The sequence below is a fragment of the Vulpes lagopus genome, chromosome 12 (genome assembly GCF_018345385.1).
Source record: "Vulpes lagopus strain Blue_001 chromosome 12, ASM1834538v1, whole genome shotgun sequence".
NCBI classification, from domain to species: Eukaryota; Metazoa; Chordata; class Mammalia; order Carnivora; family Canidae; genus Vulpes; species Vulpes lagopus.
Genome location: NC_054835.1, coordinates 25,065,584 through 25,093,568, shown reverse-complemented (window position 1 = coordinate 25,093,568; position 27,985 = coordinate 25,065,584). Strand labels below are relative to the sequence as shown.

At 50.0% G+C, this 27,985-nt stretch overlaps 3 protein-coding genes across 6 annotated transcripts in view; 1 reads left to right on the top strand and 2 right to left on the bottom strand.

Moving 5' to 3' along the window:
* Positions 1–5,530: 5,530 nt before the first annotated feature.
* On the bottom strand, positions 5,531–7,517 carry LOC121473969 (proteasome assembly chaperone 4-like). Its single transcript, XM_041726802.1, is given in 4 exon segments — positions 5,531–5,828; positions 5,830–5,935; positions 7,187–7,314; positions 7,396–7,517. Coding segments are annotated over 4 exon segments (654 nt in total).
* ZNHIT3 (zinc finger HIT-type containing 3) lies at positions 7,429–12,601 on the top strand. The gene is made up of 5 exons (XM_041725321.1): positions 7,429–7,601; positions 7,729–7,760; positions 9,530–9,616; positions 10,619–10,702; positions 12,105–12,601. The coding sequence occupies exons 1-5, from the start codon at positions 7,516–7,518 to the stop codon at positions 12,284–12,286; spliced, it is 471 nt and encodes a 156-aa protein (XP_041581255.1). The 5' UTR covers positions 7,429–7,515; the 3' UTR covers positions 12,287–12,601.
* MYO19 (myosin XIX) overlaps positions 12,426–27,985 on the bottom strand; it is a 35,948-nt gene continuing 20,388 nt past the window's right edge. For 2 of the 4 annotated variants that reach the window (XM_041725314.1, XM_041725315.1), the window contains 15 exons: positions 26,669–26,759; positions 26,073–26,244; positions 24,164–24,237; positions 23,413–23,534; positions 23,131–23,244; positions 22,702–22,878; positions 22,245–22,385; positions 21,117–21,224; positions 20,135–20,205; positions 18,953–19,056; positions 17,122–17,288; positions 16,860–16,989; positions 15,280–15,365; positions 14,295–14,597; positions 12,426–13,219 (listed from right to left, as the gene is read on the bottom strand). In XM_041725314.1, coding sequence (XP_041581248.1) covers positions 13,091–13,219; positions 14,295–14,597; positions 15,280–15,365; positions 16,860–16,989; positions 17,122–17,288; positions 18,953–19,056; positions 20,135–20,205; positions 21,117–21,224; positions 22,245–22,385; positions 22,702–22,878; positions 23,131–23,244; positions 23,413–23,534; positions 24,164–24,237; positions 26,073–26,244; positions 26,669–26,759 — 1,989 coding nt within the window. In that variant the 3' untranslated portion in view covers positions 12,426–13,090. Of the gene's footprint in view, positions 13,220–14,294; positions 14,598–15,279; positions 15,366–16,859; positions 16,990–17,121; positions 17,289–17,809; positions 17,918–18,952; positions 19,057–20,134; positions 20,206–21,116; positions 21,225–22,244; positions 22,386–22,701; positions 22,879–23,130; positions 23,245–23,412; positions 23,535–24,163; positions 24,238–26,072; positions 26,245–26,668; positions 26,760–27,985 lie in introns of those variants that run through there. The other 2 variants (XR_005983121.1, XR_005983122.1) reach the window with 2 other exon arrangements.

Below are 27,985 nucleotides of genomic sequence, written 5' to 3'. Positions count from 1 at the left end.
TGGCTCAGTGCTTCAAGATGATCTCTGACACTTATAATCTTGAGAAGATACCGAGTTCAGATGGGACTTACTTGAGAGTTCTCTCTCCTAATCTTCCTTGTTAGTTACTCAAATGTGGCCTGAAGTAGTTTCCAACTGCTATGCACTTTCCCACTGATATAGAGGACGTGACAACCAGGAAAGCTCCTTCCTGGTGCTGAGGGGCAAACCACTAAATATGGAGAAACTTCCTCTTGATCAAGGGTGCTTTTGAAGAAAGTTGTTGATCAAAAGAGGGGAAACAAGGGGCACCTGGGTGGCTCAGTAGTTGAGCATCTGCCTTTGGCTCAGGTTGTGATCTTGGGGCTCTGGGATCGAGTCCCCCATTAGGCTCCCTGCAGGGAGCCTTCTTCTCCCTCTGCCTGTGTCTCTGCCTCTCTCTGTGTGTCTCTCATGAATGAATACATAAATAAAAAAGAATGGAGTGGGGAGTCTGGCAGGGAGAGCTGTCAGGTGCTATCACTCGCTATCCATTGCAAACTCAACACGGAGAGATGGGCCTTGAAAAGGAATGCTAAGGTAGCTGAGTTTTTGTAGTAACATCCAAACTTACTTTTTTCTCAAGAGGAGGAGTTTTAGGGTTGCACTGCTCTGAAAGAGACATGGATCTTAGGCACATGTTACGTCCTTGTTAGCGACAAGGCTGTGCTTCTTCACCACCAGCATCTAGGTGAGAAGCATGTGTCTGGGGGAATGAATGTGGAAGAGTATCAAAAATTAAAATCAAGGGGCAACCCCGGGTGGCTCAGTGGTTTAGCACCGCCTTCAGCCCAGGGTGTGATCCTGGAGACCCAGGATTGAGTCCCGTGTCAGGCTTCCTGCATGGAGCCTGCTTCTCCCTCTGCCTGTGTCTCTGCCTCTCTCTCTCTCATGAATAAATAAATAAAGTCTTAAAAAAAAATTAAAACCAGGGCCAGTGTAAGGAAGACCGTAAGATCAAAGAGACTGGGAGAAATAGGAAAGAAGGGGTGACAGATCCCAAGAAAGTATAAAATCTAATAGGGCTAACATTAAACTTTAAGACTTGAGAACAAACCCTTTGGCTGATGCTCTGCCTGAGGCTCTCTGTGGGGGTAGGGGGTATGGGGCACCCTGGGGCACTGGCTGGGGGCATCCTGGACATGACAACCAGGAAAGGTCCTTCCTCAATACTAGCGAGGCAGTCCCACCCTTTGGAAAGTGTTCTACGGGCTGTGTCCTCTGGGCCCATGGTGGGCATGGCAGCCTGCTGACCTCTGAATCATGTCTGGGGCCATGTTTCTGTTGTCCCATTGGTTTTTGAAGAAGAGTCCCTGGCTTCTATTGAGATGACTGATCCACACTAACCTCCTGGTCCAATGGTTACTTGGCTGACTCACTAGTGTATCATTTTTTGCAGTGTGTGTAGGCTGAGAATCGTTAGGTTCAGCTTTTTTCTGCTTGGCAATTCCACCTTTAAGTCATTTCTTTCTTTTCACATTTCACCATAAACTGCTAGGGGGAGCCAAGCCGCCCCTTCAACACTTCGTTTAGAAATCTCTTCAGCTAAACTGGATCTTTCTTTCTTTTTTAAGATTTTATTTATTATTTGACACACAGAAAACGTATAAGCAGGGGGAGTGGCAAGCAGAGGCAGAGGGAGAAGTATGCTCCCCACTGAGTAGGAAGCCTGATGTGGGGGCTGGATCCCAGGATGCTGGGATCATGACCTGAGCCAAAGGCAGACACTTAACCGACTGAGCCACCCGGGTGCCCCTAAACATCCAGCTTCATCACTTGCAAGATTCACCTTTCACAAAATACTGGTACACACAGTGCAGCCAAGTTCTTCACCTCTTTACAACAGGGCCCACCTTCTTCCAGTGTCCAATAACATATTCCTTTTCTCTGTGTGACCTCACCAGAATAGCCCATGCTGTCCAATTCCTACCAACTTTCCATTCTGAACTCTTAGGGCTTCCCTAAGAAGATAGAGGTTTTCTCTACAGCTCTCTTCTTTTCCTTTCTGAGCCCTCACCAGAATTGCCCGTTAAGGCGCATTCTCAGCAATGATGAAAGTATCTCATTTTCTCACAGGCATTTCAAAACTCTCCTGGTCTCAATTGCCCGTTTCCAAAGTTCCTTTCACATTTTTAGGTATTTGTTACAGCATCACCCTGCTTCTTGGTACCAATTCTGTCTTAGTCCATTTGGGATGCTATAACAAAAATACCAGATGGGGGTGCCTGGTATTTTTGTGGCAATAGGGCAAGAAGCTCTCTGTCTGGGGTCTTTTTTTTTTTTTTTTTTTTTTAACAAAGGTACAATTCTGCTCAAGAGGGCTGCATTCTCATGAACTTATCACCCCACAAAACCTTATCTCCCAATACCATCACATTGGAGGTTAGGATTTCAATGTATGAATTTAGGGGGACACAAATATTCAGACCATAGCAGCCTCTTTGCTTGCCAGCCCTTGGTATTGCCAGTCTTTTTAATTGTAGTCATTCTACACAGCATGTAGTGGTATCATTTCTATCTGATACCATTTTCTTTTGGCCTGCATAACTTTCTGGTACAGATCTACTAGTGAAGAATTCTCATGGTTTTTGTTTGTCTGGAGTCTTTATTTTGTCTTTAGTTTTAAGAGAGGGGGAAGATAATTTGGGGTCTCAGTTCCTCCTACCTGTTCCTCACAGAGCAGAGTTCCTATGCACCACTACCACATGGTTAAGAGGTTTGTGTAAAGCCCCGGATCCCCTCCCTGTCCACCTGGGACCCTGAAAGGCTTCTTGGAGAATCTGGCTGGGAAGTTCTGATTCCTTTGGTCTCTTTTGTCCCAGGCAATATAAGGTGAGATCCATGTGGATTTGCAAGTGGGACAGGGTGTGAAAAGAAGTGTGGGGTTTGGGTAGTAGGATGAGTGTGTTCATGAAACAATGGTGGCTTCTTTTGTCTGTGCTCTCCCAAAAGCTATGGGACCAGGAATAATGCAATTATTCTTTATCCCTTTTGCTGTTTGGAAGTTCTTGAAGCCTGATTGTAGGTCAGCCTGTTATTGTCTAGAATTTGGGAATGAATGTAACTTGACTGCTATAAAATAACACGCAGAGTTAGAAACTGATTACTCCACTTCACCTGGACCTCAGGCCTCCTTAATTTGATTCTCACCAGCAACCTCAATCACCTGAACACCTAAACTCCTTAGACACCAGAGGACAGTGAGAGATAGGGGTGGGGGAGCAGAAGAGAATGAGGCAGTAGGTCCCCTAAAAACCCCAATTTTGGACACTTCTTTTGGTGTTGGCTCTGGGTCCCCTATGGCCTGGCGGAGGGTATGTGTATGTGTGTGGATAAATGTGTTAGGGCTGCAGCAAAAAGCTGAGAGCCCAACCTAATGAATCCCTGTCTCTGATAACTGCAACATGTAGCTCAGGTTGGGTGACTAGATCCCTCTGCCCACCGGGGAAGGTGCAGAGAAGTGGCTCAGGCCCTAGTTAGTAATCCTATGCTCCTGAAGTATGGCTAAACTTTTATCAGCTAATGTGGGTGGCCAGCTTGCAGCTGGCTCTCCTCCCCCTGGGAATGCCAGGAAGCATAGGACTATAGGAGTCAGGGAGTTGTCCCCAGACTGCCAGTTGCAATTGGAGTCCTCTTGCTTTCGTGGAGGAGACACTCCTGCCCATCCGGTCGCCGGCTTCAGCACCGATCTTTCCACTCCCTTCCTGCCACTTGGCAATGTTGGAGGTACCGGCCAGCGCCTAGATTTCCGCCTCCCTGCTCAGTGAGACAGCCTTGGCTCCCACAGCGAGTGGGGTGGGGTTGACTCCAATCCAGTTCGAGCTCCGCTACACCAGGGCCAATCTGGACCTGGAGCGCCCTCTGGCGGCGTTGGACGCCGGGCCGGGCCCTCCACGCACAGCGCCGGGCTTTGGGGTTGGTCCCCAGAATGCGCTGGACAGCGCCTGCAAGGTGGCGGAGCTCTGAAAATCATTCTGCCTTGATTATTACCTCACCCCTCTCTTGGTCCGGCTGGGGGAGGTGCAACAACTGCTAGGATGGGTTTGGCGGGGGTCCAGGGAGAACCAGGGTGCTGCTAAGGGTGGCTACATCAGTGTGGACATGTAGTTGCTGGGCCTGGAGTCATGCCTGTCATTTTTCTCTGAACTGGTCACTGCCAAGAAGATCTATACTGGGCTTGCTCAGCCTTTTGGTGTCCCTCAACCTCATCGCCACCACAGCTGAGCCACCTCCTTCATTGGACATTGGAGCAGGAGGGGTGCAGCTGTCTGGAGAAGTTGGGGGGGTCTCCCAGAGTAGAGGGAAGGCTGTCTTTACTGTGTGGAATGTGCATGAGAGGAATTCCAGAAACTTCTTTCTGCTTATATCAACATCTCTGGACCCAAAGGTAGAGGAATCAGCATGGCTTGGATGTGGGTGAGGGGGGTGTCGAACCTTGAAAATTATAGAGACTTTCAGATCTCAGCCTCCAAACAACCACAGGAAAAATCTGGAGTGGATAGTGGTGCTGTACATAGCAAATTTCTAGTGGGTGCCAGTCAGGGCACAGGAATCAAGTATGGCCTAGACAAATCACTAACCTTTGGCCTTCCCAGGTAAGTATGGGCCTACTGAGATGGCTCTAGGATGGTCACAGCTGTTGAAGAATAAAGGAAATGGAGATGCCTGGGTGGCTCAGAGGTTGAGCATCTGACTTTGGCTCAGGTTATTATCCTGGAGTCCCAGGATCGAGTCCCACATTGGGCTCCCTGCATGGAGCCTGCTTCTCTCTGCCTGTGTCTCTGCCTCTCTTTCTCTGTGTCTCTCATGAATAAATAAATAAAATCTTAAACAAAAGAATACAGGGAATGCTGCTGATTTGGGGGTCATTGTGGACATGTCTTAGATTTCAGGCCGGTGCTGGTTTACACAAGGGCAGCTGCGTGCTGGGCAGGTAGGGAATCCATGCCACTTCAGCACTAGGAACTGGACAGCATCCTCAGGACAGTTTGGCAAAGCCAAAGCAGGGATGGATAGTGGTTTATGCTCCCTGAGTGTGGACCATAGAGGCTGATGGCAGAACCCTTTTGGAGGGGCCTGAGCTTCAGGACCCCAGCCTTGAGGGACTTAGGGCCTGACACCTGCACACATAGGTTTGGGACCTGAGCTCCAGGAGTTACAGACTCTGGGTGTCAATGCTTTGTAGTGCTTCAAATTACAAAATTTTTAAAACATTCAATCCAAAAAAAAAAAAAAAATTCAATCCATTTACTTACATGTATTTTCTTTTTTTTTTTTTTTTCTTCTTTTTCTTTTTCTGTATTTTCTTTTTTAAAGATTTTATATTTTCATTCATGAGAGACACAGAGAGAGAGGCAGCGACATAGGCAGAAGGAGAAGCAGGCTCCTTACACGGAGCCTGATGTGGGTCTTGATACCCAGACCTCAGGATCATGCCCTAAGCCTAAGTCAGACGCTCAACTTCTGAGCCACCCAGGCATCCCTGTTTACTCACATGTATATTTTACATAAGTTAAAAATCCTCACTTCTGCCACTGTGCCAGAAATTTTCCTGAAAAGCCTTCATTTCTTCCTTGATCCTGTTCTGTACCAGTAATGGAAAGTTACTGTCTGTATTTTGAAAGTTATAGCTGACAAACACCTGTTTGTTGGTCTTTCTGGCTAAGCGCTGGGTGAAGCCAATGGAGGTCATGTTAGAAGTGTCTCCAAGGAGGGAGGTAGACACGGGGATGGAATCGTAGCGGTTGCACATGGTCATTGTGAGGTTGCGCAGGTGCGGCGTGGCTCACACCCATAGGAAGAGTGAGTCTCAGCTGCATGACATGGAAATGGATGATCTGCTCCCACAGTCTCCCACTGAAGTTGTGCAGAGAGACATCCCCACCTGCAGCGGCCCCTCCATGTGGCCCAGTGGCCACTGGCCCACAAGCACTGAGTCTCCAGCTCTGCTCAAATTACAAACATTTTTACACACAGTCTTCTGCTTCTCAACAGCTCAGGGAAGCAGGCGTGCACATCCATACCAATAGGTGAGGTACCTCAGAGAAGGTAAAAGTCACATAGCCATGGAGGGGTTTGAGCCAAGACTCAAACAGTTGCCTTGGGCATAGCAGATTTATCCACAAAAACAATTATACTCATGTGGGGCCCTTATTGTAGTGGGATCCTGAGGGCTGATAGGCTCAACACAAAGGAGGAGGCACTTGGGAGTGAGAATGACTTATGACCCTAGGTGGGGCACCGGACATGTGGGATGGGAGCCCTGGTTAGGCTGGGCAGTGCTTACGGCTTCAAGGAGGCACAGGCTGCCAGTTAAACGTAATTGTTCCTAAAGCCTGAGGTGCCACTCAAGGCCCATCACAGTTCATCCATCTGGACTCATTAGGCCGGGATCCCCACCTCCAGGCCAGAGCTCACTCATCTGTCCCCTGACCAAGCTATCTCACCAAGGGCTGGGACTAGGGTGAGTCAAGTGAGGAGGCTAGGGTGCAAAATTTGAAGAGGCACTCTCAGGGCTGAGCAAGTGCAGGCTAGCATCGGCAGGACCTAAGACAGAGTCTGTCTCCCTTCCCCCTTTTGCCTTTACTCTAAGCTTTGGGCTCCTAGAGGACAGAGACTGTGCCTACTATTGCCTGGGTGTCCCCAGCCCAGCCTCTGAGCAGGACAGTGCTGTCACCTGGAGTTCAATAAACATTTGTCAGTGGTTAAGCCTCATCTTTCTTTCCTGAGATAAAAGGGGCTTAAGTAGGGAAGAGCACGTGTATGTCACTCAGTCTAACCGATTCTGGTTTGGCCAGGGTCTGGACTTCTCATTTGCTAGATATAAGTAAATGGAGTGTCGAGGGGGAAGAAAACCCAGTGCCCTGGCAAGATTCAGAAATTCCAAGTCAGAGGTAAAGGGCATTTAGTCCCATATTCTTTTTTTTTTATTTCATTTAAAAAAATATTCATTTTTTTTTCATTCTTTTTATTTATTTATTTATTAATGAGAAGGAGGGAGGGGGAGAGAGAGAGAGAGAGAGGCAGAGGCAGAGACGCAGGCAGAGGGAGAAGCAGGCTCCACGCGGGGAGCCCGAGGCGGGACTCAGTCTCCAGGATCAGGCCTGGGCTGAAGGCGGCGCCCAAACACTGAGCCACCCGGGCTGCCCTAGTCCCACATTCTTTTTACCTGTGGGGCAACAGAACTGGAGAGTGACGATGACTTGGTCCAAGTCACAGAGTTCCCTAGGGACAGGGACGGGGCTACATAACAAATTCTCCGGCGACAGCGTGATGGAATCCGGGACGCCAGAGCCGCTACAGGATGCGCATCGAGTGCATCGACTTTCTACTCCTCAGGACTGGAGCAAGGAGCAGGATCGATCCATTGCTTCTGACTGCCAGGGAGTGCCGCGCGCCGATTGGTCCCGGTTAAGGAAACGGGGGAAAAAACGCGAGCAGCGTGGAACCTTCGGCCAGAGCCCGGCACGTCCCGTGGGAGCGAGGCCGCCAGCGACCATGGCGTCGCTCAATTGCAGCGCCGTCGTCTGCGTGATTTGCTTGGAGAAACCCAAATACCGCTGCCCCGCCTGCCGCGTGCCTTAGTGAGCGAGGGGGTCGTGGGGAGGAGGGGCGGGAGGGGCGGCGGGGGGCCGGGCGGGGCGGCGGGGTCCCCGGGAGAGCCCGCGAGGCCTTTCGGGTTGACGCGGCCCGTGGCCTCTGTTGTTACAGCTGCTCGGTGACCTGCTTCCGGAAACACAAAGGTAAGAAGACTCCCCCCCTCCCTCCGCCGCCCCCCCTCCCCCGGGCAGGCCCCGCGTCCCGCCGCACTCCCTCCTGACCTTGCCTCGCTCCCTCCCTTCGGAGCTCCCGGGGGACCTCTGTGAATGCCTTCCCGGATTTTGAAGTCAAAAATTTCTCTACCTTTCGTCATTCAGACCGGCCCCCCCCCCTTAAAAATGGGGGACAAAAAAAAATGAGGGACAGCGGAGCAGCGCCGGTGGGTGGCTCAGCGGTTTAGCGCCGCCTGCAGCCCAGGGCGTGATCCTGGAGACCCGGGATTGAGTCCCGCGTCGGGCTCGCTGCGTGGAGCCTGCTTCTCCCTCTGCCTGTGTCTCTGCCTCTCTCTCTCTGTCTCTCTCATTAAATAAATAAATAAATATTTAAAAAGAAAGAAAGAAACAACGAGGTAGTGATTGGTGCTGCTACATCTACATTTTAACGCCAACCCTGGGCGTCTCCTCAGTCCTCAGGGACTCTTGCCCAGGACCTCATGCTGGGTTGACTCTTTGGTTAAAGTTCCTTATTGATTTTATGTATCTAGTGTCATCCTCTGCAGTGTCTGACTTAGAGGTATGTTTCAAGCTGCATTGCTCCCTTGGCTCTTTTTTTATCCTAATATCTCTGGAGCATTTTCAAAGGAAACTTTTCAGTTCAAGATAGGAAAGAAGTAGTACTGTTTTTGCTGGAAATAGGGTTGGGAAGCCGCGTTGGTTAGCTTTGCTCTGGCTGTGCAGCCTTGGGTGGCACCTCTATGAACCCCGTAGGGCATTTTGAGGTAATCTGGAGCTCTTAATTAGGTGGCCCTGCTGCTGCCAGGGTTTCTCCTGAAATACACATTTGAGTAATTCACTCAACTCCAGCCTCTGTAGCAGTCAGTGGTTCTTAGCCTTGTTGCTCTCCCGAGGGAGACACATTGTGACAATGTTTCTGTTGTCACAGCTGAAGGGGGTTGGGGGCACTTATGGTAATTGGTATTGATGCAGATAAACATCTGTGGCATTGAGACTATGTCACACCATTAAAGACCTTTCTACCCTGAAAACTACCTGTGCCTTTGATGAGAGACACTGGTTTGGGGAGGAAAGGCCAAAATGTGGCATTCTTCTTCTTCTTTCTCCACTTGAGCCCCAGCCACCCGCTGGGCCTGCCCTGTCCATCAGCTGGGAGTTGTTCGTCACCTTGTCCTTGCACCCTGACCCTAGTCTTCCAGGGGGTCTGACCTTCCAGCTGTAGACCTTTCTCCCAGGAATGCTTTTTCCACCTGGCAGCGTTTCCCCTTTGTCTCCCAGTCCTTTCAGGTGATGTAGATCAGACTCTGCTTACTCATGTCTAGCTGTCATCCCTAAGGCTCAACCCTTTGGAGCGGGCCTCATGACTTTCATCATTGTAATCCCAGTGGCATGTGGTACATGCAGATTTGGCATCTGAAACTGCTGAGAAAATAGTTTGCTAATTGAATTCAGTGTGCCACTTAACCTTGGTGAGAGCCCTGTGGTTAGGTGGGATAAGGAGGGTGAGGAGAACCCTTCAGGGTGCATGAGGCCTGCTTCTTCCATCCTCTGCTCATGGTTACTCATTTTCTGGATGCTGCCCTTTGATTGGATTCCTCGCTTCCTTTGCATCCATCCCTGTCCCTACTCACATCCCTTACCCTATACATGTTTCCCACCTAGATGCTGGCTTGGTGGGGAAGTGCGGCCTTGTCACTAAAACAGAAGTGACACACGTGCATCTGATTTTTCTCTTTCAGAGCAATGCAACCCTGAAACTCGTCCTACTGAGAAAAAGATAAGGTCAGCTGTTACAGCAAAAACTATAAAGCCTACAGAAAACAAAGGTGGGTTGGTTGACTTCAAAGAAACCAACCTAGGAAAGGGTTTTAAATAGAAAAGGCTGAAAGGAGATGTGGACTGGGACAGGGAGTCAGGAACGATGCTTCATTAAGGAGCAACAGCTTCCTTATTAGCCCAGAGCACCAAGAGTGGAGGCACCTGTTGTGTATTTTAGAGCAGCCTCAGGGCATTGTTAAGGACAAGAAATAAGAGGGCAAGAGGCGGGTGGCTGTGGTGTGGGGGTGAGGGGTGGACTCTGCTGGCAGGAGTCTTCTCCCCAGTCATGGCTTCAGGTCTTCCTCCCTCCCCAGGCCTGGCTGGAGCTGTCCGTTTACCGGAGCTAGGCTCAGGCAGGATGCAGGATGCTGCCTTTGGCCCCAGTCACCTTCTGGCTGCTGGGCGCTCCTCACAGCTTACTGTGGGAGTGGGCTGTCATCCCATCCATCTCTCCAGACTTCAATATCTCCATGTACCATGCCAGGCTCTGAAAGCAGCCCCTCCTGGGTGCCAGTAACCTATTTCTGCCCTTTGAGAAATAGTTGGGTTGTTGTTGGGTTCAGGCTGTGTCAGAAATTTCTGGCCATGCTGAAAGCACAAAGTATTCATTTTAGCAGGTTTTTACAGAGCACCTAGTTTTTCAGCCCCTGACAGGGTTGGAGCTATAGTGAGCTGGAGAGATTAGGAATTGGAAAAATCAGTGCTCACTTCGGCAGCACATATACTAAAATAGGAATTGGAAAATCAGCCTCCTGGCTTGAAGAGCACAGAGAAAACACATAGAGTAAGCATTTCTTAAACTCCCCAGTTCTTTGCTTCACCTTCCTTCCCAAAAAGAGGAATGTTGGTATAGTCACAAATCCTAGAAAAGATCACTTTGTTTTGTCAATACCTGCTTACCCCTACTACTGTCACTGGTGTGCACATTTTTAATCTGTTGGAGTAGTTGTTAGACTCTGGCATTTAGGTTTTGTTTCTAATCATAATTACTTGTGTTCTGTATTCCTCAGATGATGATGAGGACTCTGTAGCTGATTTTCTCAATAGCGATGAGGAAGAGGACAGAGTTTCTTTACAGAATTTAAAGAATTTAGGTAAGTCTGTGCTGTGCTTCTTTATCAACCACTGATACATTTAATCCAATGTATAGAAAGTGTTTTTTTTTTTCTAAGTTATTAAATACAGGTGACCCAATAGTGCAGGGGTAGGGCTCCTGCCCAACCACCCTGCAGTTGAAAATGTGTGTATAACTTTAGACTCCCCAAAACAACTACTAATAGCCTCCTGTTGACTGGAAACCTTACTGATAGCACAGTTGATTAACATGTGTTCTGTATATTTTATGTATTATATGCTGCATTTTTACAATAAAGTGAATGAAAGCAAAGAAAATGTTAAAATCACGAGGAGGAGAAAATACATTTATAGCACTGTATTTGTGGGGAAGAAATCTTGTATATAAGTGGGCCCGTGCAGCTCAAACCTGTGTTAAGGGTCCCCTGTCCTTGAGGATGGCATGCAGAGTCCTTTAGCCACACAATTCTGTGAACACTCAGGGCATACACACCTCCCAGCCTCCCTACAACTCCCTTGGCATGGAATCCTACTGGTTTGGTGGGTTGGCAAAATTCTCCCTCAAGGCTTGGTTCAGGTTACCCTTCCTGAACTTTTGTCTTTCTCAGAAGTAAGCACTTTTCACCTTCCCATAGGGCCTTGAAATATACCCGTCGTATTTTATGTATAATCTCTCTCCCCCACCAGTCTATAGGGCAGGGGCTGGCATTTATTCCCACCTACCCCGGGCTCAGTGTGCGGTCTGGCCATCACAACAGATGGTAATCCCTGGATTTGGGTTTTTAGAGGGACTGGGGTGTTAATAATGTCCAGTGTTGTTGTAGGCCTGTGCGGTCAGTCCTGTGGCAGCTCTATGATGTGTGATTAACAGGTCAGTGCAGTTCCTGAACATGGGAGGTTTCATTGTTTCCGTCTCATCATCGGGCCCACCCTGCTGTGCACCCAGTCCCACGGCAATGATAAGCCTGAGGGCAGGTGTGAAGTTTTGTAAACTATAAAGCACCATGCAGATGTCAGTATCTGTTCTGAGGCTGCTGTGCAAGGGTCATGTGCTGGCGTCAGCAGCATCCAGAGTATTTGGTAGGTCTCCTCACCAGTGAGACCCTTCAGGCCTAAGAACAGAGCATGCCAGCAACTTGCTGCTGTCCTCTGTATTGGTGCTGAGATTTTGTCCTAGTTGAAATGGCATAAAATTAAATTATTTACAGAGATCCCAAGAATAAGAACTTGTGATGGCATTTAACTTGGAGATCATCTGATATGCTGACCTCATCCTGTTTATGTGGAGCATTGGTCCCGTTCTTGGGTTTAAAGGTTACGGGGATGCAGCACCCTTGATGTGTACTACACTGGACACATTTAGCTTTTAGCTATCACCTGTTTCCACTTGAACTCACTCTGGCTTGCTTGTTCATTTTTAAGGGGAGTCTGCAGCATTAAGAAGCCTGCTGCTCAACCCACACCTTAGACAGCTGATGGTCAGCCTCGATCAGGGCGACAACAAGGCGAAGCTCATGCGAGCCTGCATGCAGGAGCCCTTGTTTGTGGAGTTTGCAGACTGTTGTTTACGGATTGTGGAACCGTCCCAGGATGAGGATTCCTAAGATGGACTATTGTCCTGCTCACTCGAACACGTGTGCATGACTCTAAGAACCTGCCTCCTCCCCCCAGAAGAGCTAGCGTGGGGCCCTCAGCAAGGATGTGCCGCACAAAGGGTGTGTGTTTCAGGCAAGATGAGGATACTCGAGGTGGTAAACCCTTTATTGGAGGGAGAACTTAACATTCAGATAGTTGTCTTTAAATGTTTTAATTTTGGTGCAGTTTAGACATCACACATAATTTGTCAAGTTTCATACTCATTTGAGTTAAAACTTGCTTAATGTTGTTAAATAAACATGATACAGTGATTTGATGGTAAATTGCTTTGTTCATCCTTAATTCATAATTGCTTGAAATTACATTAAATCAATGTATTAAATAGTAGGGTTTTGTTCCTGTAAATATCCCAGTTGAAATTTTAGAGCTAATTTCAAGCCGACGTCTGTTCTGTTTGTAGGGAATCAGGGAAGCCCCACTGTAGTGACAGATTCCACTGCCAAGTTGGATCTATGAGGGTAGTAAAATGTGGGAAGTAGTGCTCTGTGGCCCTGAGGTTTCTTAGCCCTGATTTGGTAACCAACCCCTGACCCCTGTCAGGGCTCGGAGATGTCGATGGGAGCCCCAGGTCCCTTGTGTAGGGCTGCGGCAGCCTTTACTCGCTCTCAGGTGCTTGGAGTTGCTGTGGGAGTAGTTTGGCAGCTTTGTGTGGATTAAATGTCTTTGGCAAGGCAGCTGGCAGGAAAAGGCCTCGTAGACACAAAGGCACCAAGGGATTGCCCAGCCAGGTGAGGCTGAGAGGTGAGAAGACATCACACGTGGCCCAGGTTGTGTCTTTCCAGCAGAATCTGATTAAAGCCAGTAACACTATAGGGTGACGGTTCAGGGCAGATGTCAGCATATGGCAGTGGAGACTTTCTGCAGTGGAACTTGATTGAGCCCTAGGGAGAGATAAGAGCTTAACTCCAGCTCCCAGGAGTGCCAGCCTCCAGGTGCCTCACAGAGCAAATGCTAGAAATGCAGAGGTGTGGACAAGTACTGGTAGGAGAGTCACAGCAAGAGCAGGATTGAGTTAATGCTTTTTTCTCATTCTAAACCAGTGGCAAAATCCAAAGCAGTATTAAAATATAAAATTTCACATCCATTCGGTGTGATGGGTGAAGGAGCTCTCCCCTAAGAGTATTACCTGTCACAGTGTTAAGACTGCTTAAAACTGGAAGAGCAAACAATTACACTTCTGTTTATACTCTGGCTAGCCTGTTTGTTGTCATAGGAGACTTTATCCAGATTACATCCCTTCTTTTGGTATGGAAACCCACTGTTTCCTTCCTTTTGACTTGTGTCCCTTAATCCTTGCTGTGACCCCATGTAAGAGGTTGAGCGTGAGCCCATAATATAAAAAGAGTTCTGGGACCACTGACTTACCTGCTTGTCATTTGTACAGCTGGAACGGGAGATAAACCAAGTAATAATTGGAGGAAAATATGCTAAATTCAGTGCTATTTGAGAGTATAAGCTGTCATCACAACCTAAATTTTTATTATTTTTATTTTTTTAAAGATTTATTTATTCATTCATTCAGAGAGAGCGAAGAGAGAGGCAGAGACACAGGCAGAGGGAGAAGCAGGCTTCCTGCAGGAAGCCCGACGTGGGACTCGATCCTGGGTCTCCAGGACCACACCCTGGGCTGCAGGCAGCGCTAAACTGCTGCGCCACCGGGGCTGCCCACAACCTAAACTTTTAAAAAGTGAGACTAATTATGGAGATTCAGAGGAGATGCCAGAACAGTCAGAGGCAGTTTTTAAAAAGTGAAAGGGCTCTGAAAATTCCTAGTTGTAGTGATGGAAACAACCCAGACTCGCAGCCAGTTGGGAAGCAGAGAGTTCTGTCCAAGCAGGGGCAGAGCAGGGGCAGAGCAGGGGCAGCACAGCCCTTTTCCCAGCCTCTTGCCTTCTACAGGGACATGAGGGGCTCAGAGCCATCTTGGGCAGGATGGCCATCCTGTCCACAGCTTACCTGAGGCAGTGCTCGGATGGATGTGATGCCAGCTTGTTCCTGTGCTGTCTGGACCTTGTAGCTGCTGTGGCTCCCCGTGGGTAGCTGGAGGCAGGCCCAGACCACCAGCTTCCTCCGAAAGCCCTGGACACCCACCGATGCATTGGCAAGGACCAGTCCCAGGGGCCAGAGGCGGATTATTGCTGCCAGGAGGCTGCTCTGTGTCTGTGGCAGCAGGCAGGAGCCCGTGGAAAGGGGAACTGGAGACACGTATTTTTCCTCCACACCATCCAGTTCTTTAGAAGTAAGGAAGGCCATTCCAATCTTTAAAAAAAAAAAAAAAAGCTACTTTATAGTTCTCAATTTATTAGCTCTTAATGGAAACCAAAACTATCTTTAATGATACAGCTTAATGAGGTTAACTGAAGGGCACCTGACTGTTGAACAGTTGGATGCCTTCAACTAGATTGGCACCATGTGGCTGAACTTTTTACCCAAGGCAACTGTACTTAGGCCTGATGTATGCCACTTTAAAGATAGCCTTATTTTTTATAGGATAGCCTTATTGAAATCTAATTGATCTTTCATAAAATTCACCCCTTTAAATAATTTCATGCTTTTTATTTTCTTTTATTTATTTTTGAATATTTTATTTATTCATGAGAGAGAGAGAGAGAGAGATGTAGAGACACAGGCAGAGGGAGAAGCAGGCTCCACGGAAGGAGCCCAACATGGGACTCAATCCCGGGTCTCCAGGATCACACCCTAGGCCGCAGGTGGCACTAAACTGCTGTGCCACCGGGGCTGCCCAATTTCATGGTTTTTACTATACTCCTGGAGTTGTTTACACCACCTTTTGTATGTCCCAGCCACCCTACGGGACAGGTGGTATTTCCTGCACGAGGATCAGGCCATCCAGTGTGCAGTGGCAGGGCCAGCATTCCAACCCTGGGCCATCTGGTACCAAGCTGTCCATCCATCCTGACTACTTGAGTCACATACTCACTCTCCATCTCTTCCATGCACGCTTGATGACTGTGGCAGCTGTGTGCAGTCTCTGGATGTGTTTCCGAGTTAACCAGGAACGGATGGCTAAGGGATTTGCCCAGAAACAAAGGAAGTCATTAGACAATAGTTCATGAGAACTATTGTTAACTTGGTGCTGAAGAAGTTTGGAATAGGTGCCTTTTCCATGAATGCTACCCTGTGCCACTACATAAGATAGGGAACTAAAGTCAGTTCTGAAGGAACCCTGGCTCTGAAAGATCTCTCTCAGACCATTAGGCTGGGAGAGACCTCGCATGACAGGGGCAGGGGGGAGCACACTCACCTCCTGCGTTAGGGTCTGTCTGGGGCAATGCCCAGGGAACAGAAGGGTTCTCTTTTCTGGGAAATCTTCAGTTGAATTTGCTTACTGGCTTTATGAATTCACAAACAGTGACCCCACTGTGCACCCACGTGTTGGTAAATGGGAGAACTACTGGATGGTAGACTGATCATGTGGCAGTTTTCATTTCCTTCTCTTGCAATTTCAGCATTTTCTGGTTCTTTTTGGTACAACTGCATTCAGAAAAGGGGCTATTCCATTCAATATTAACACATTTGGATTCTAGAAAACTAAAAAGTTTAAAGACAGATCCAAATCCTGTTATTTCACCAACGCTTACAGTTTTTTTTTTTTTTTTTTTTAAGAATTTTATTTATTTATTCATGAGAGACACAGAGAGGCAGAGACACAGGCAGAGGGGGAGAAGCAGGCTCCATGCAGGTAGCCCAATGTGGGACTTGGGGTCGGGACTCCGGGATCACACCCTGAGCCAAAGGCAGACACTCAACCGCTGAGCCACCTTGGTGTCCCACCAACCCTCACAGTTCTATAATGCTTCCTTATATGATTTTTTATGTCTATACACACAGAAACACATTTAAGGAAGATAACATCACCCCTGATGTGCAGTTTGGCATCCTGGTTTGAATATCATATTGGAAGTGGTTTTCCATTAAATTTAAAACACTCTTCAGAATGACTTTCTAGCTGCATCATAAGGATAGTCCATAATATAGCCGTGGCTTTACCATTATCAGATACGTGGATTGTTTCTCGTATTTTTATTTTCAAAATATGACTACCATGAACATGGTTCCTATATCTCTTCCTTTGATTAATCAAATCTTGTTAATTTTTGCCTTCTCAAACTCATTACGAGCCCTGGACGCAATAGGTAATGATTTGTCATAGAAAAAAAGGAAGATGGCAAAAACTGCTCTCTAGGTCTGGGAATTCAAGGCAAATTTTTAGCCTCTGCTACCTACAGAGCACGCTTATTTGTGGTGTGACCTAGTTTCCACTGAATTGGAGAGACACTCTGGGTGAGGTATATCAGAATTTGAATCCCAGTGCACCATAAGGTCGTGCTGTCAATGTCTTGAGGCTGGGACACACCCTTGGCATATGGGGTCTCAAAGAGCACCATTTCAAAGGAAATCTGTATCATATGGGATCTGCGGCAGCTGACAGTGGCTACACGCAGGCCTGTCTGCTGGCCTGGAACTGTGGCTGTGTGCCCAGAGCCCTGCCCCTCCTACCTGCCTGGATGAGCACAGCGGCCTGCCTCTGCCTCTCCTGCTTGCGGTGCCAGTGTCGCCTCCAGCCACGCTGGATGCAGCGGGCACATTGTTCCAGCACCTGAGCACGTCCATGTTCCAGAAGCTCCAGCTGGAAGGAGGAGTATCCACTGAGGTCCTTGGCCTCTCTTCCCACTGCCCTGAAGTGGTCCTATACTATGTCCTGCTGAGGAGCACGAGGCTGGCTTGTGTGAATTCCCCTCCTTAGCACAAACCAGCTTACCATGGAGTCAGTCATGAACACCTTGGTTCTGCCACAACAAACTGGGGCTGGTGTGGCCTCAGCTGGGTCACCGAGTGTGGCTGCAGCCTGAGACAGAGCTGGTAGAGTGTGGAGGATGTCCTGGAGGAGAGGTTGCAGTGTGGCCGCCTCCGTGCACAGAGACCCTTCTGTAGGATGGGAGACAGAGGTCCCATCAGCTCTTGGTCATCTGCACACTTCTACAGACTTAAGAAATTGGTTCTGGTCTCCCTAATACTCCACAGGCTTCTTTGCTGCTGTTCTTGCCTCTAACCACTTCCTTCATCCTTTTTTGGGGAAGCCATAGGTGACCCCTCTGTTGTTCCTCAGGCCTTGGCTATTCTGAGGAACACTGGAATCCCCACTTGTGACTGTGCCCTGGGCTGGCCTGCAGCCTCCATTCCCATGGGTCCCCTGGGCAAGCTGGCAAAGGGCACTTGGTGGCAGGACTCCAATCTGGAAACCCAAGCTACTCAGCCAGCCTTTGTTCCAAGGCCCCAACATGCTGAGGGCCAAGCAGGGCAGATGGGCCATTCCCTTTGCCCATGACCCCTTAACTCCCTGCCATGTAGGAGAAAAGGGAGAACAAATCCCAGTCCCAGGGAGGCCCAGCAGGTCCCCTTGCTTGACCTCCCGCGGCATGCAGGACTGGCTCCTGTAGAGGATTTACCTGAGGGCTCTGACCACCTTTTGTTGCCCAGTGCCTCTCTGGGGACAGAGGCTGCCAAAGAAGACGCCGTAGACGAGAAACCGCAAAATCAACCAGGGGCGAAGGGGGCTTTGGGGACGAGACAGTGCAGTAGAGCAGATCAGAAGAGAAGGGGAGGAAAGAGGTGGGAGAAAGAATGAAAGTGACAAAACTGTGCCTGAGAGAGGAGGGGAAGCAGAACTGTCCCAGGTCTGACAGGCTCCAGGGTAAGGTTGTGTGTGTGGGAGCACCTACTGCTGGGGTGGGATCCTGCTGAGCAGAGGCCTCACACCCAGTCCTTGGCCTCTTCCTCCACCTGTGTGGAGGGGGAGGGGTCTTATCCTACCAGCTGACAACCTCCAAACTGGGGCCACGTGCCAGACCTTTCCCTTGATTAGAGTTTGCCGAGTGTCTTGAAGACCTCTCCATCGGATGACTCCAGGGACCTGGAGTTCAAGTTAGCAACTTCCCCCAAACCTCTCTTCCCCATAGGCCGGGCACAGTCTGGCCAGTTTCTTCTCAACACTGCCCACTATAGCCACATCTCTAGCTTCTCTTGACTTTGGCCAACATAATAGCCTCACTCCCATGGTCTGCTATGGGGGCCCCACAGTGGTCTCCAGAAAGCACAAGGCTAACATCACTCCCTTCCTCCTCTGAGATGCCTCCATCTGTTCAGAGAATTCGCTTCTCTGATATGGCCTGCCTATCACCCCAGGCTCACCTCCAACTGTTCTCTGCCCTTATGGGCAGGCAAAATTGGCCTGGAGTGCCTCACACACAGTGTTGTTTCCTGCCTGCAGGCCTCTGTTCAATTACCTGTCTTGTGGAATGCCCTTCACCTGGTCAATATCATCTGTCCTCAGACACCACTTCCTCTAGGAAGCCTTCCCTGATTCACACCTCCCCGCACTCCCCACGGCATTCTGTTCCTACCTCTGCCTTTCTACTTCCCCCACTGTTTGTCTTCTTTTAGTCTGTTTCCTCCACTGAACCAAGAACCATGAGGCTAGGGCCATGTTTTACTCTGCTCTGAATGCCCTGCTCCTAGCTCTGAGATGGCCCAGGACAGGTGCTCAGTTGAACTGTGCTTGAACAAATGAGTATCAAATGGGCCCCACTCACCTGAGTGCCGTTCATCAGGAGATGGGCTGTGGGGGCCAGAGGATGTGCGAGCACGGAGCCTTCTCAGTAATTCATATCGTTCCACGAAGTTCTGATGAGAGATCCTGAAAGCCAAAGGAGGTAGAAGACAATGAAGTGACTTCATCTATGGGCTGGCACAGAGCTTGGGGCCACAGGGAGTTCCTCTCTGTAATCTACTCAGCAGCCAGGTGAGGCGCTGCGCTGTGTCCACTGAATGGATGAAGTGGTGGTTCTGGAGGGACTACTACAATCACGCATGGGAAGCCAGTAGAGACCATTTTAAACTGGGTTTGCTCTTCCTGCAGCCATGGGCTACCCAAACAAAGGGCTTGCCCTTTTCCTAGGGGATTTGCGGGTTGCTTCCAAAGGGGCTTGCAGGCTTCTCCCCATCTGGATGGCTCCTGCTGCATACAATCAGCCACATCTCTGGTTTCTCTGACACCACAGCCTCCCTTGCTTCCTCCTGTGCAGCCCCCCTTCCCCAGGTCTCTAAACTCCAGTCACTTTAGCATCTTAGTTCCTAAGTTGGGAGCTGTGTGCTTGCTGTTTCTTCCCCCAAACCTTCCCTTCCCAGAGACCTGAGCTGCTTAAAGGGGCCCCTCCCTGTCCAGCCCAAAGATCCTCTTCCCCCATTAGTCTATGGAGCAGCGTTGTTTCTTTTGTAGCAGCGTTGTTTCTTTTGTAGCACTGTATAGCTTTGTACTTTTTTTTTTTTTTTTTAATTTATGATAGTCACACAGAGAGAGAGAGAGGGGTAGAGACATAGGCAGACAGAGAAGCAGGCTCCATGCACCGGAGCCTGACGTGGGATTCAATCCCGGGTCTCCAGGATCATGCCCTGGGCCAAAGGCAGGCGCCAAACCGCTGTGCCACCCAGGGATCCCTAACTTTATACTTCTTATACTTGTTCCCATAGGAACATATGCTCCAAGAGGCAGAGGCTCACCTTCCTTATTCATTGAGGCTAAAAGCAGTGCCCGGTACAAAACAGTATATGAAAGAGAATGGATAAATGAACAAGTGAAGCCTCTCGAGTTCCAGGTTGACCTCTGTGGACCTGCCTCTTTCTCTTCACCTCCACTTCCTGCTCTGGGCTGGGCAGCTCTCATCACACCTGAATCCCAGGACTGGCCCTGCCCCATGTAGGCTCAGCCCACTCACCGGATAGGGAAGCCAGCAGCACTGATATGGATGGTCTCCACAAGGCCACACGCCTCCAGCTGGCTCAGGACCTGCAAGTGTGGGAGACAGGGTAGGCACCTGTGGCATGGGGCCAGCAGGCCAGATACACCACTCCTTCTGCCCTTTCTGAGGCCATACTGTGGCCCTGGTCAGTATGAACCTGCAGGCTGTCCACAGGCTTGGCTAATGAGGATATATCCTTTGGGACCTCAAGAACATCTCCCTTCTAGAAAGGGTTCTGGTGGCCCTAGGTTCCTTTTTCTGATGCCTGGCTTCTGATACAGCTGAGACAAGTGCTGGTCCTGCTTTTATCTCACCACTCCCAGTAGTGCAGAGGCTCTGCCTCACCATGCAGCCCAACCCAATTTGTTTTTTATTTATTTTCTGTGGACAACAGAGTAAATCATAGCTGAGAGGGAGAAGAGGTTATATTGTAAAGATTCTTCAGGCCCTGAATGGAGAGATCCTGGCCATAAACCCTCAGGCCAGGGGATACTCTCCAAGCATTGGGCAACACTCATACCTCATTCACATCTCAGAGCCCAGTACCCAAAGGGCAGCTGCTGGCCACTGGCTGCTTTTGTGCAAATTAGAAAAAACTCTACCTCTGGTCAGAAATGGCTGCACTGTGCACAAACTGTAAGGCGATACAGGCTTTCAGCTAATCACAAAGGTCACCCATTCCTTGGGGCAGCTTTAGTCTCATCAGGGAACATGGTTTGGTGAATAGAGCCCAAGATGCAGTGGAGCCTTCTTGGATGGTTCACTGTGCCATGCACAGACCACAGACCATATCTGACTGTCCTACCAAAGCAGGGGACACAAGATGCCCTAATGTGAGACGCAACCCAGGAGATACGTTCTGGTCACTCCATATGAAGGATAATGTTCTATCTTTCACCCCTTCAGGGCCTTGGCCAGATGGAGCTCCCTGCAAAGCAGCTTTGGTCCAGTGAATTACCTGCTCCTGGAGAAAGATGTGCGCCTGGCCCTGGCTGTTGGGCTTGATACAGCGAATGTAGTGGGGCGTGGTGCTATGCAGAACCTGTAGAAGCTGCTCCAGGGAGGCCTGTTGTGGGGAGACTGGGGTCAGGCAGATTGGGGATGCCTGTGGGCATCAGCTGGGCCCCAGTGACTGACTGCATCAGACATCTGAGGCAGTCCTCACAGCCCTGAGATGGGGATCCTCCCAGGCTCTGGGATGATTATGGGAGGTGCTCACTGAGTTTGAGCACCTCCTGGCCTGCCCTCCTACTGCTCCTCACTTCCACCTCCAGGGACCTTCTTGACCTGTGATCCTACACCTGGTTGCTCTCTGCTCCCCTTCCCCCACTCTCACTGAAGCAATCTTCCTAGAGGAGAATAATCTCAGAAGCCACTGCCATTCATTCAGGCAACAGTTGTTCTCATTAAGACCACCCTATGTGCCAGGACAAGGACATGGTGAGTCTGCTGCTCCAAGCCCAGGGTCTGATGGGCCAGACGTGGGGTTGGCCCCCTGAATGGTGTGTCTGAGGCTAGGCAGGAAAGTGCCCACAAAATCTAGGCTCCAACAAAAGTGCTTCCTCCAGGTGATGATTCAGCTGACGTCTGAAGGAGGAGAAGGCATCAGCTAGGACAAGGGTTGTGGAGGGTGGGAGTGCAGGGAGAGAGGCAGAGGCAGGGAAGGGGCATCCCAGGAAGGTAGAGCAGAATGTGCAAGGGCTGAGATGGCAGAAAGCATAAGATGCTAAGGAGGTGACAAATCTGCTAGCCAAGGACAGCTTGAGCAGGAAGTTGTCGAACTGGGAATGGACCAGGACACAGAGGTTCACATAATTACTGCTCTTCCGTGATCACACTATCAGCAGTGGGTGAGAGGCCCTCACTGTCTCCCCCCACCCAAACCCCTAGGCTTCCAATCATGTTAATTATCTGTCAGTCTCCTGTCTCAGTCTTCCATGTGAGACTATCAACTGCATGCAGACTGGGACCATGTCTACTTGACCTGTCTGTTCCCTGGCACAGTACCGATCCTGGGAGGTGCTCAGTAAATGTTTGAGATTGGTGAGTGAGCCAAGCATGTCATACCAGTGCCCCCCAGGCCCACCTTGAACTTGGACACGACGGTCAACACAGGGGCTCTGCTCTGGCCAGAGGGCTGCTCCTCGGGATCAGTAGGAAACAGCACCTTGAGCAGGGGGTCCCAGGATTGCTGGAGGAGCCTGTTCAGCTCAGGGGGGACAGGGTCCTATTGGACAAGGACAAGGGCTGCAGGTAAGGCCAGGTGGAGTGTTACCCAGGGCTGTCAGAAAGTCTGCCAGCCCTGCCCACCAGGCCTCCACAAGATGGCTTCTATGGTAGCCCAACTGTGACAGGAGTCATTTCTGAGCAGCTCATGCCTGATTAGTAAGCACCTCAGGCAGGTAGGCCCAAGAGGTGACTCTGGATTCTGGGAAGATGTTCAGGAGAGAGAGAATGCACGACTGGAAACTTCCATGTATGGGCAGCAATGAGTCAACACCTCATTCCATGCAGGCCCCTACAAACCACGGCCCAGCCCTCACCTTGTTCTTCTCTACCAGGCCTGCGGTGTGGTACTGCACCGGCCCTGCATAATGTACCACAATGAAGCTGGGCTCCTGGCTTAGCTTGTTGTGGCCTAGGCAGGGGTTGCCTGCCAGGGCTCTCTCGATGCGTGTCTGGAGCTGGGCTGCACTGCTTGGCCGATTAAGGCGGCATTCCTGTGTGGGATGGGATGGAGTCAGCCACACAGTGAGACACGCTCACCACAACCCTCACAGTCCCCACACTCTGTAGTCCCCTCTGGCAGCAGAGCTGCCATACAGGCATCACAGTGACCCTAAGAGGGAAGGATCATAGGGATTAGCAAGCCCATTTGGCAGATGGAAAGACAGAGGCACAGAGGGCACAGTATAGCCTCCAAGGCCCCAGAAAGGCCCAACTCTGGTGCTCAGCATACTAGCTGACCCCACCTCATTTATAAGGGAGCAGATGCTTATGGGGCTCCCCTCGATGAGATCCAAGCAGGTCTGGTTGTCCTGGTAGTTGACAAATGACCACTCCAGGCCCTCAACTGTGTATTCCTCCTAGGGGACAAAAGTGGGGGTTGGGTGGCAGGAGAAGGCAACTGTGAACTGAGGCCCAGATGGCTCATCCATGGCTGGGCCTCAGTACCACAGCATATTCCAGAAAGACATCAAAGAAGGAACTAAAGGCTCCTGATAAGGTCTGGGAAGGAGCATTCCACTTCTCACCTGTTGAGCCTTTAGGTAGTGAGCCACGAAGTGCTGCTGCAGCTTCTCGTTGGCATAGTTGATACACAACTGTTCCAGGCTGTTGTTGGGAAAGGACTCAAATCCATACACATCCAGCAGGCCTGAGAGGATGGGGGAGAGCCCATGGAACTACTGGAGGGGACTCCAGGAGCCCAGGGCAAAGCCTCACACTTAGCAGCCTGGAGATGAAGCTGAATGAGTGTGATCCCCAGCACTGAGCACAGCATACACCCCGCCTTGGGGTGGGGCCCATCTCTACTTTGCAAAGAGCAGGAAGAGCTGAATGAGGTTTGAGGGGCAGCCTAGGGAACATTTTCTGTGTCCAATTCAGTTTGGAGGGCCTTGATCTTACCAGCCCAGCTGGTATCTAGCATTCCACTGTCCCTTGAGTCAACTTCACATCTCTGAGCTTTACTTCCTCCCCTACCTGACTATCCCACCCTAATTCCAACCATGTTAGCATGTTCTACCAGCCTATTTTGCCTATCCCCCTACTGCTCTTCTGAGGCTGGAGATGGGTGTCAGGAGAGAGGATGGGCCCTCACAGACAAGGCACCATCTGAGTTGGCCTGGACTCAGGCAGACCAAAAGCACAGAGATGTTCTGCCCAAACACTGGTAGATGAGGAGATGGGGGTGCAGAGAGGGGAAAAGAGCTGCCTGAAGTCACACAGTGGACTCCACTGTTCTTTTTCTGAAGGAGTGCTCCCGGAAAGGTGAGCCCCTGCTACCTATGAAAGTGGTCCAGGAGTCAGGGTCTGCACAGATGCTGCTATTGATCACGGATACCAGCCAGTCAAAAAGCCTGTTGGGGTGGGAATAGAGGGAGAGAGGACTCTGGTGAGAGGTCAGCTGAGCCTGAGGGTGGCAAGATTGCTCCTCCAGCAAGGGTGCCACACTGAACAGCCTGTATCCCAAAGGGTCAAACCCTTTCCCATGGTTTCCCTGCCCATCCTGGCTTGCCCTACTACAAATGCAGACTATGGCTGTGCCTGTTTCTAGGTATACATAAACCTGACCTGTCTTTTCAGCAAGACAGAACACCGGACTAGACTGTGGGGCTAGATAGGGAGTAGGTCTCCAACTGGCTGGACACCCAGCTGGTGTCTTGACTAGAAGGAAAGGGGCTGATGAGCAGGTCTGAGCGGGGGCTGTAAAGAACCAAGTTCATTAGACTCCCCTGCAAAAGTAGACCTGTGGTACCTAGAGCTCAAGACCCTGCCACATCCCCCCACTCAGTCCCATAGAAGTGGGCTCCGAGTCACTTGAGGGCAGGTGGCATCCTGTGCTCTGGGCCATCCCCACCCTGAGAAGATGAGGTCACTTTCCTGGGGACATGTACAGTACCATTAAGGAATCTTTTTTTTTTAAATTTTATTTATTTATTCATGAGAGAGGGAGAAGCAGGCTCCATGCAGGAAGCCCAATGTGGGACTTGATCCCAGGTCTCCAGGATCACGCCCTAGGCTGAAGGCGGCGCTAAACTGCTGAGCCACCTGGGCTGCCCTAAGGAATCTCTTATAGCTTTTCTTAGCGTGACTGTTCTGGAACTTACTGCAACCCAGTTGCTGGTTTCTGTTTTGCCACAGGGGCTTCAAGAACCCATGTGAGGTACTAAACACAAGTGATACAGTGACCCGATGTCTATCCCGTATGAAACGTTCTGCTTCACACAGACAGGCTCACTCTGCCTGTGGTCGTCATATTTTATTTTATCTGCTTATTTAGCAGTGACTTGACACAAAGGCTTTTAAAAGTCTTTGGCTTGAATTCAGCTTTGAGGCAATGGGAACGGAGTTTCTTGCTGAGCTGGGGCCAGTCTGAGCCCAGCTGCCCTGGGCCATTTTCATCTCAGTGATTTTATTCCCTCAGTAGTGCCTCTCAGGCTCTTGGCTCTTCAAGCAATTCATGAAAGCAGGGGGACCCCCTCTCCCCAGTGCCCAAATTCCCATAAGCACATGCACACACATACATGTGTTCTGTCCCATAGTTTTGAAGGATTGTGAGCCACCTGACACCTTTAGTTGGTACCCTGAAGGTTCTCAGAACCCATGGTGAGAAATCACCCCAAACCACATGGCCAGAGTATGGAGATAACCAAGTAACTGACCAGGAAAAACCCAGGACTCCCACTTTGGGCTCCCACTTGCTGCACACTGTGTTGTCCAAGACTGTGGGCCAAGCTTCTAGTTCTATCAATTTCCCCAGGTAACATAAAGAGATGAAGTACAAAGACACATAGAGACAGAGAAGCCTATTCACCTACAGGTCTAAACCTGGAACTCTGAGGGCCTCAGATCACCTTTGGGGTCTGCTCTGCCAGTGGAGAGCTAGGCAGGCTTTCCTCACTCATTGCCAAGGGCAAGGCAGACTCCTATACGTTAATAATGAGCCAAATCTAGTCCAGAATGTGGCAACCTCCCCATGCAGTGTACTCTGGAATTAAGATCAGAGGCCTTGCTCAAGGAAAACCCAGGAGCCACTCCCTGCTATCCCCAAAGGTCTGGGAAGCAGGGAGAGAAATGCATCTGCTTTATCTCAAAGCCTTCGCCATGAGTCTGGGCCTACTGCCTGATGCTATCTGGACCAACACCAGATGGGGGGAGAACCTGGAAGGAGGGCAGGGCCCAGAGTGCTCACCGTGCATAGACTAGTTTGGCCAGACAGTCCCTGCGTGTGTCACACTCAGCTCGGGAGCAGGGCTTCCGGAACACTTGCTGCTGTCTGCCCGCCCTGATGGTTCTAATCTGCAGTGTCTCTAGCAGTGGGTCTTCTGGAAGCTGCAGCAGTGAGGCTGATGTCCTGATAGAGCCTGAGAGGGACAAATCACCCTCCATCCAAAGAGCCCTCTTCACAAGACAATGTAAAGTCATCACTGGAACCATGACCTATCCAACGGGACTGAATAAACCTAGGTTCTGGTGCATTAGACTTGCCCAAGGTAGAGGCAGGACTTGAACCCAGGCCTTCTACATACCAGTCCATACTGCTACATGTGGGACAAATAATTTTATAAACCCTCTTATTCTCAACTGCAAAACACAGATGCTGCTGTTTGCCTCACCAGAGATGGGGGTGAGTAGTAACATCCATGGTTTCATCAAGGGCATTGCACTCCAAATTTCACCCTCTGGCCACCCAGACCCACCAATGTCGGCCTTTTTCCAAACGGGGTGTGCCCTGCTCCCTGGGTGTGTGATCAAAGCCTGAGACACAGGCCCCCACCCTATCCTCACACTTGGCATCACCCATCAGCTGGCAGGGCTGGGCTTCATCCTCAGAGTCAGCAAACCGGATGTTGCCGAGGTGCAGCAGTCCAGCCAGGACCTGAGCGGGCGGGAGAGGACAGACACGATGTAAGCTCTTTCTTAAGGGCTGGAGCCTAGCCCGGGAAGGGCCCCTCTCTTGCTGAATATAATCACGATTAACAGAATAATAATAGAAGCTCCTAACTGATGCCCATTTACTACATCACTCTGCCAGGCACAATTCTAGACAAGTTACATGCATCACTTTGTTTAATCTTTTCAATAGTCAGTGAGGAATGTGCTGTAATGATGCCTATGACAGAGGTGACAAAGGTAGTTAAATCATAAGCCTACAGGGGTCCTGGCTGGCTCAGTGAAGCATGTGACCCTCAATCTTGGGGTTATGAGTTCGAGCCCCACAGTGGGTAGAGATTACTTAAAAAATAAGTAAATAAATAAAATCTTTAAATCACAAGCCTATAGGCTACAGACTTGGTTAAAGACAAAAGCAGGGGGCAGCCCAGGTGGCTCAGTGATTTGGCGCTGCCTTTGGCCCAGGGCCTAATCCTGGAGACCCGGGATCGAATCCCACGTCGGGCTCCCTGCGTGGAGCCTGCTTCGCCCTCTGCCTGTGTCTCTGCCTCTCTCTCTCTGTGTCTCATGAATAAATAAATAAAATCTTAAAAAAAAAAAAAAAAAAAAAAAAAAGAACCCAGGAAGTCTGATTTCAGATGCCTCCCAGGGCAGCCAGTGGGGCTCCTAAGTCACCCAATGACCGTCCCTGTACCTCCCCTTCTCTAGGAGCAGACTGAGAACACCACTCCTGTTACTACCTATGGGCCAGGATCACTTCTGTGTGGCCAGTGGGGGTTTGGCCCTGGCTCCCTCTGGCTTTTTCTCAGCACTATTGGGCTTCTGACAGCTCAGCCTGGGGTAGGATCTGTGATTTTGGTCTCTGTACAGTGGTTCTCTGTCAGTCCACATTGTACAGCGGACTCTGCACTCACTGATCCACATGGTTGAGTCCCCTGGGGCTGTAAAGCAAGACTCATAGGTCCAGCAGCCTGAAAACCCTTAGACCTTTATCAAGAGAGGAGGGCCTCTCCTACCATTCCTGTCTGGTCCCAGGCAGGGTGTCTTTACATGCTATCAGCTTTGCCACAACTTACCTTGGCAGAAGACTGCTATGCCTAATAGGTGGAGGGTCAGGATACTGCCAAACCAACACTGCTGTCCAGAACCCTAGTGTTGTCCACTTGCCCTGGGCTTGTCCCCATGCGCTATCCCTCTGGCCAAGCTCTGACC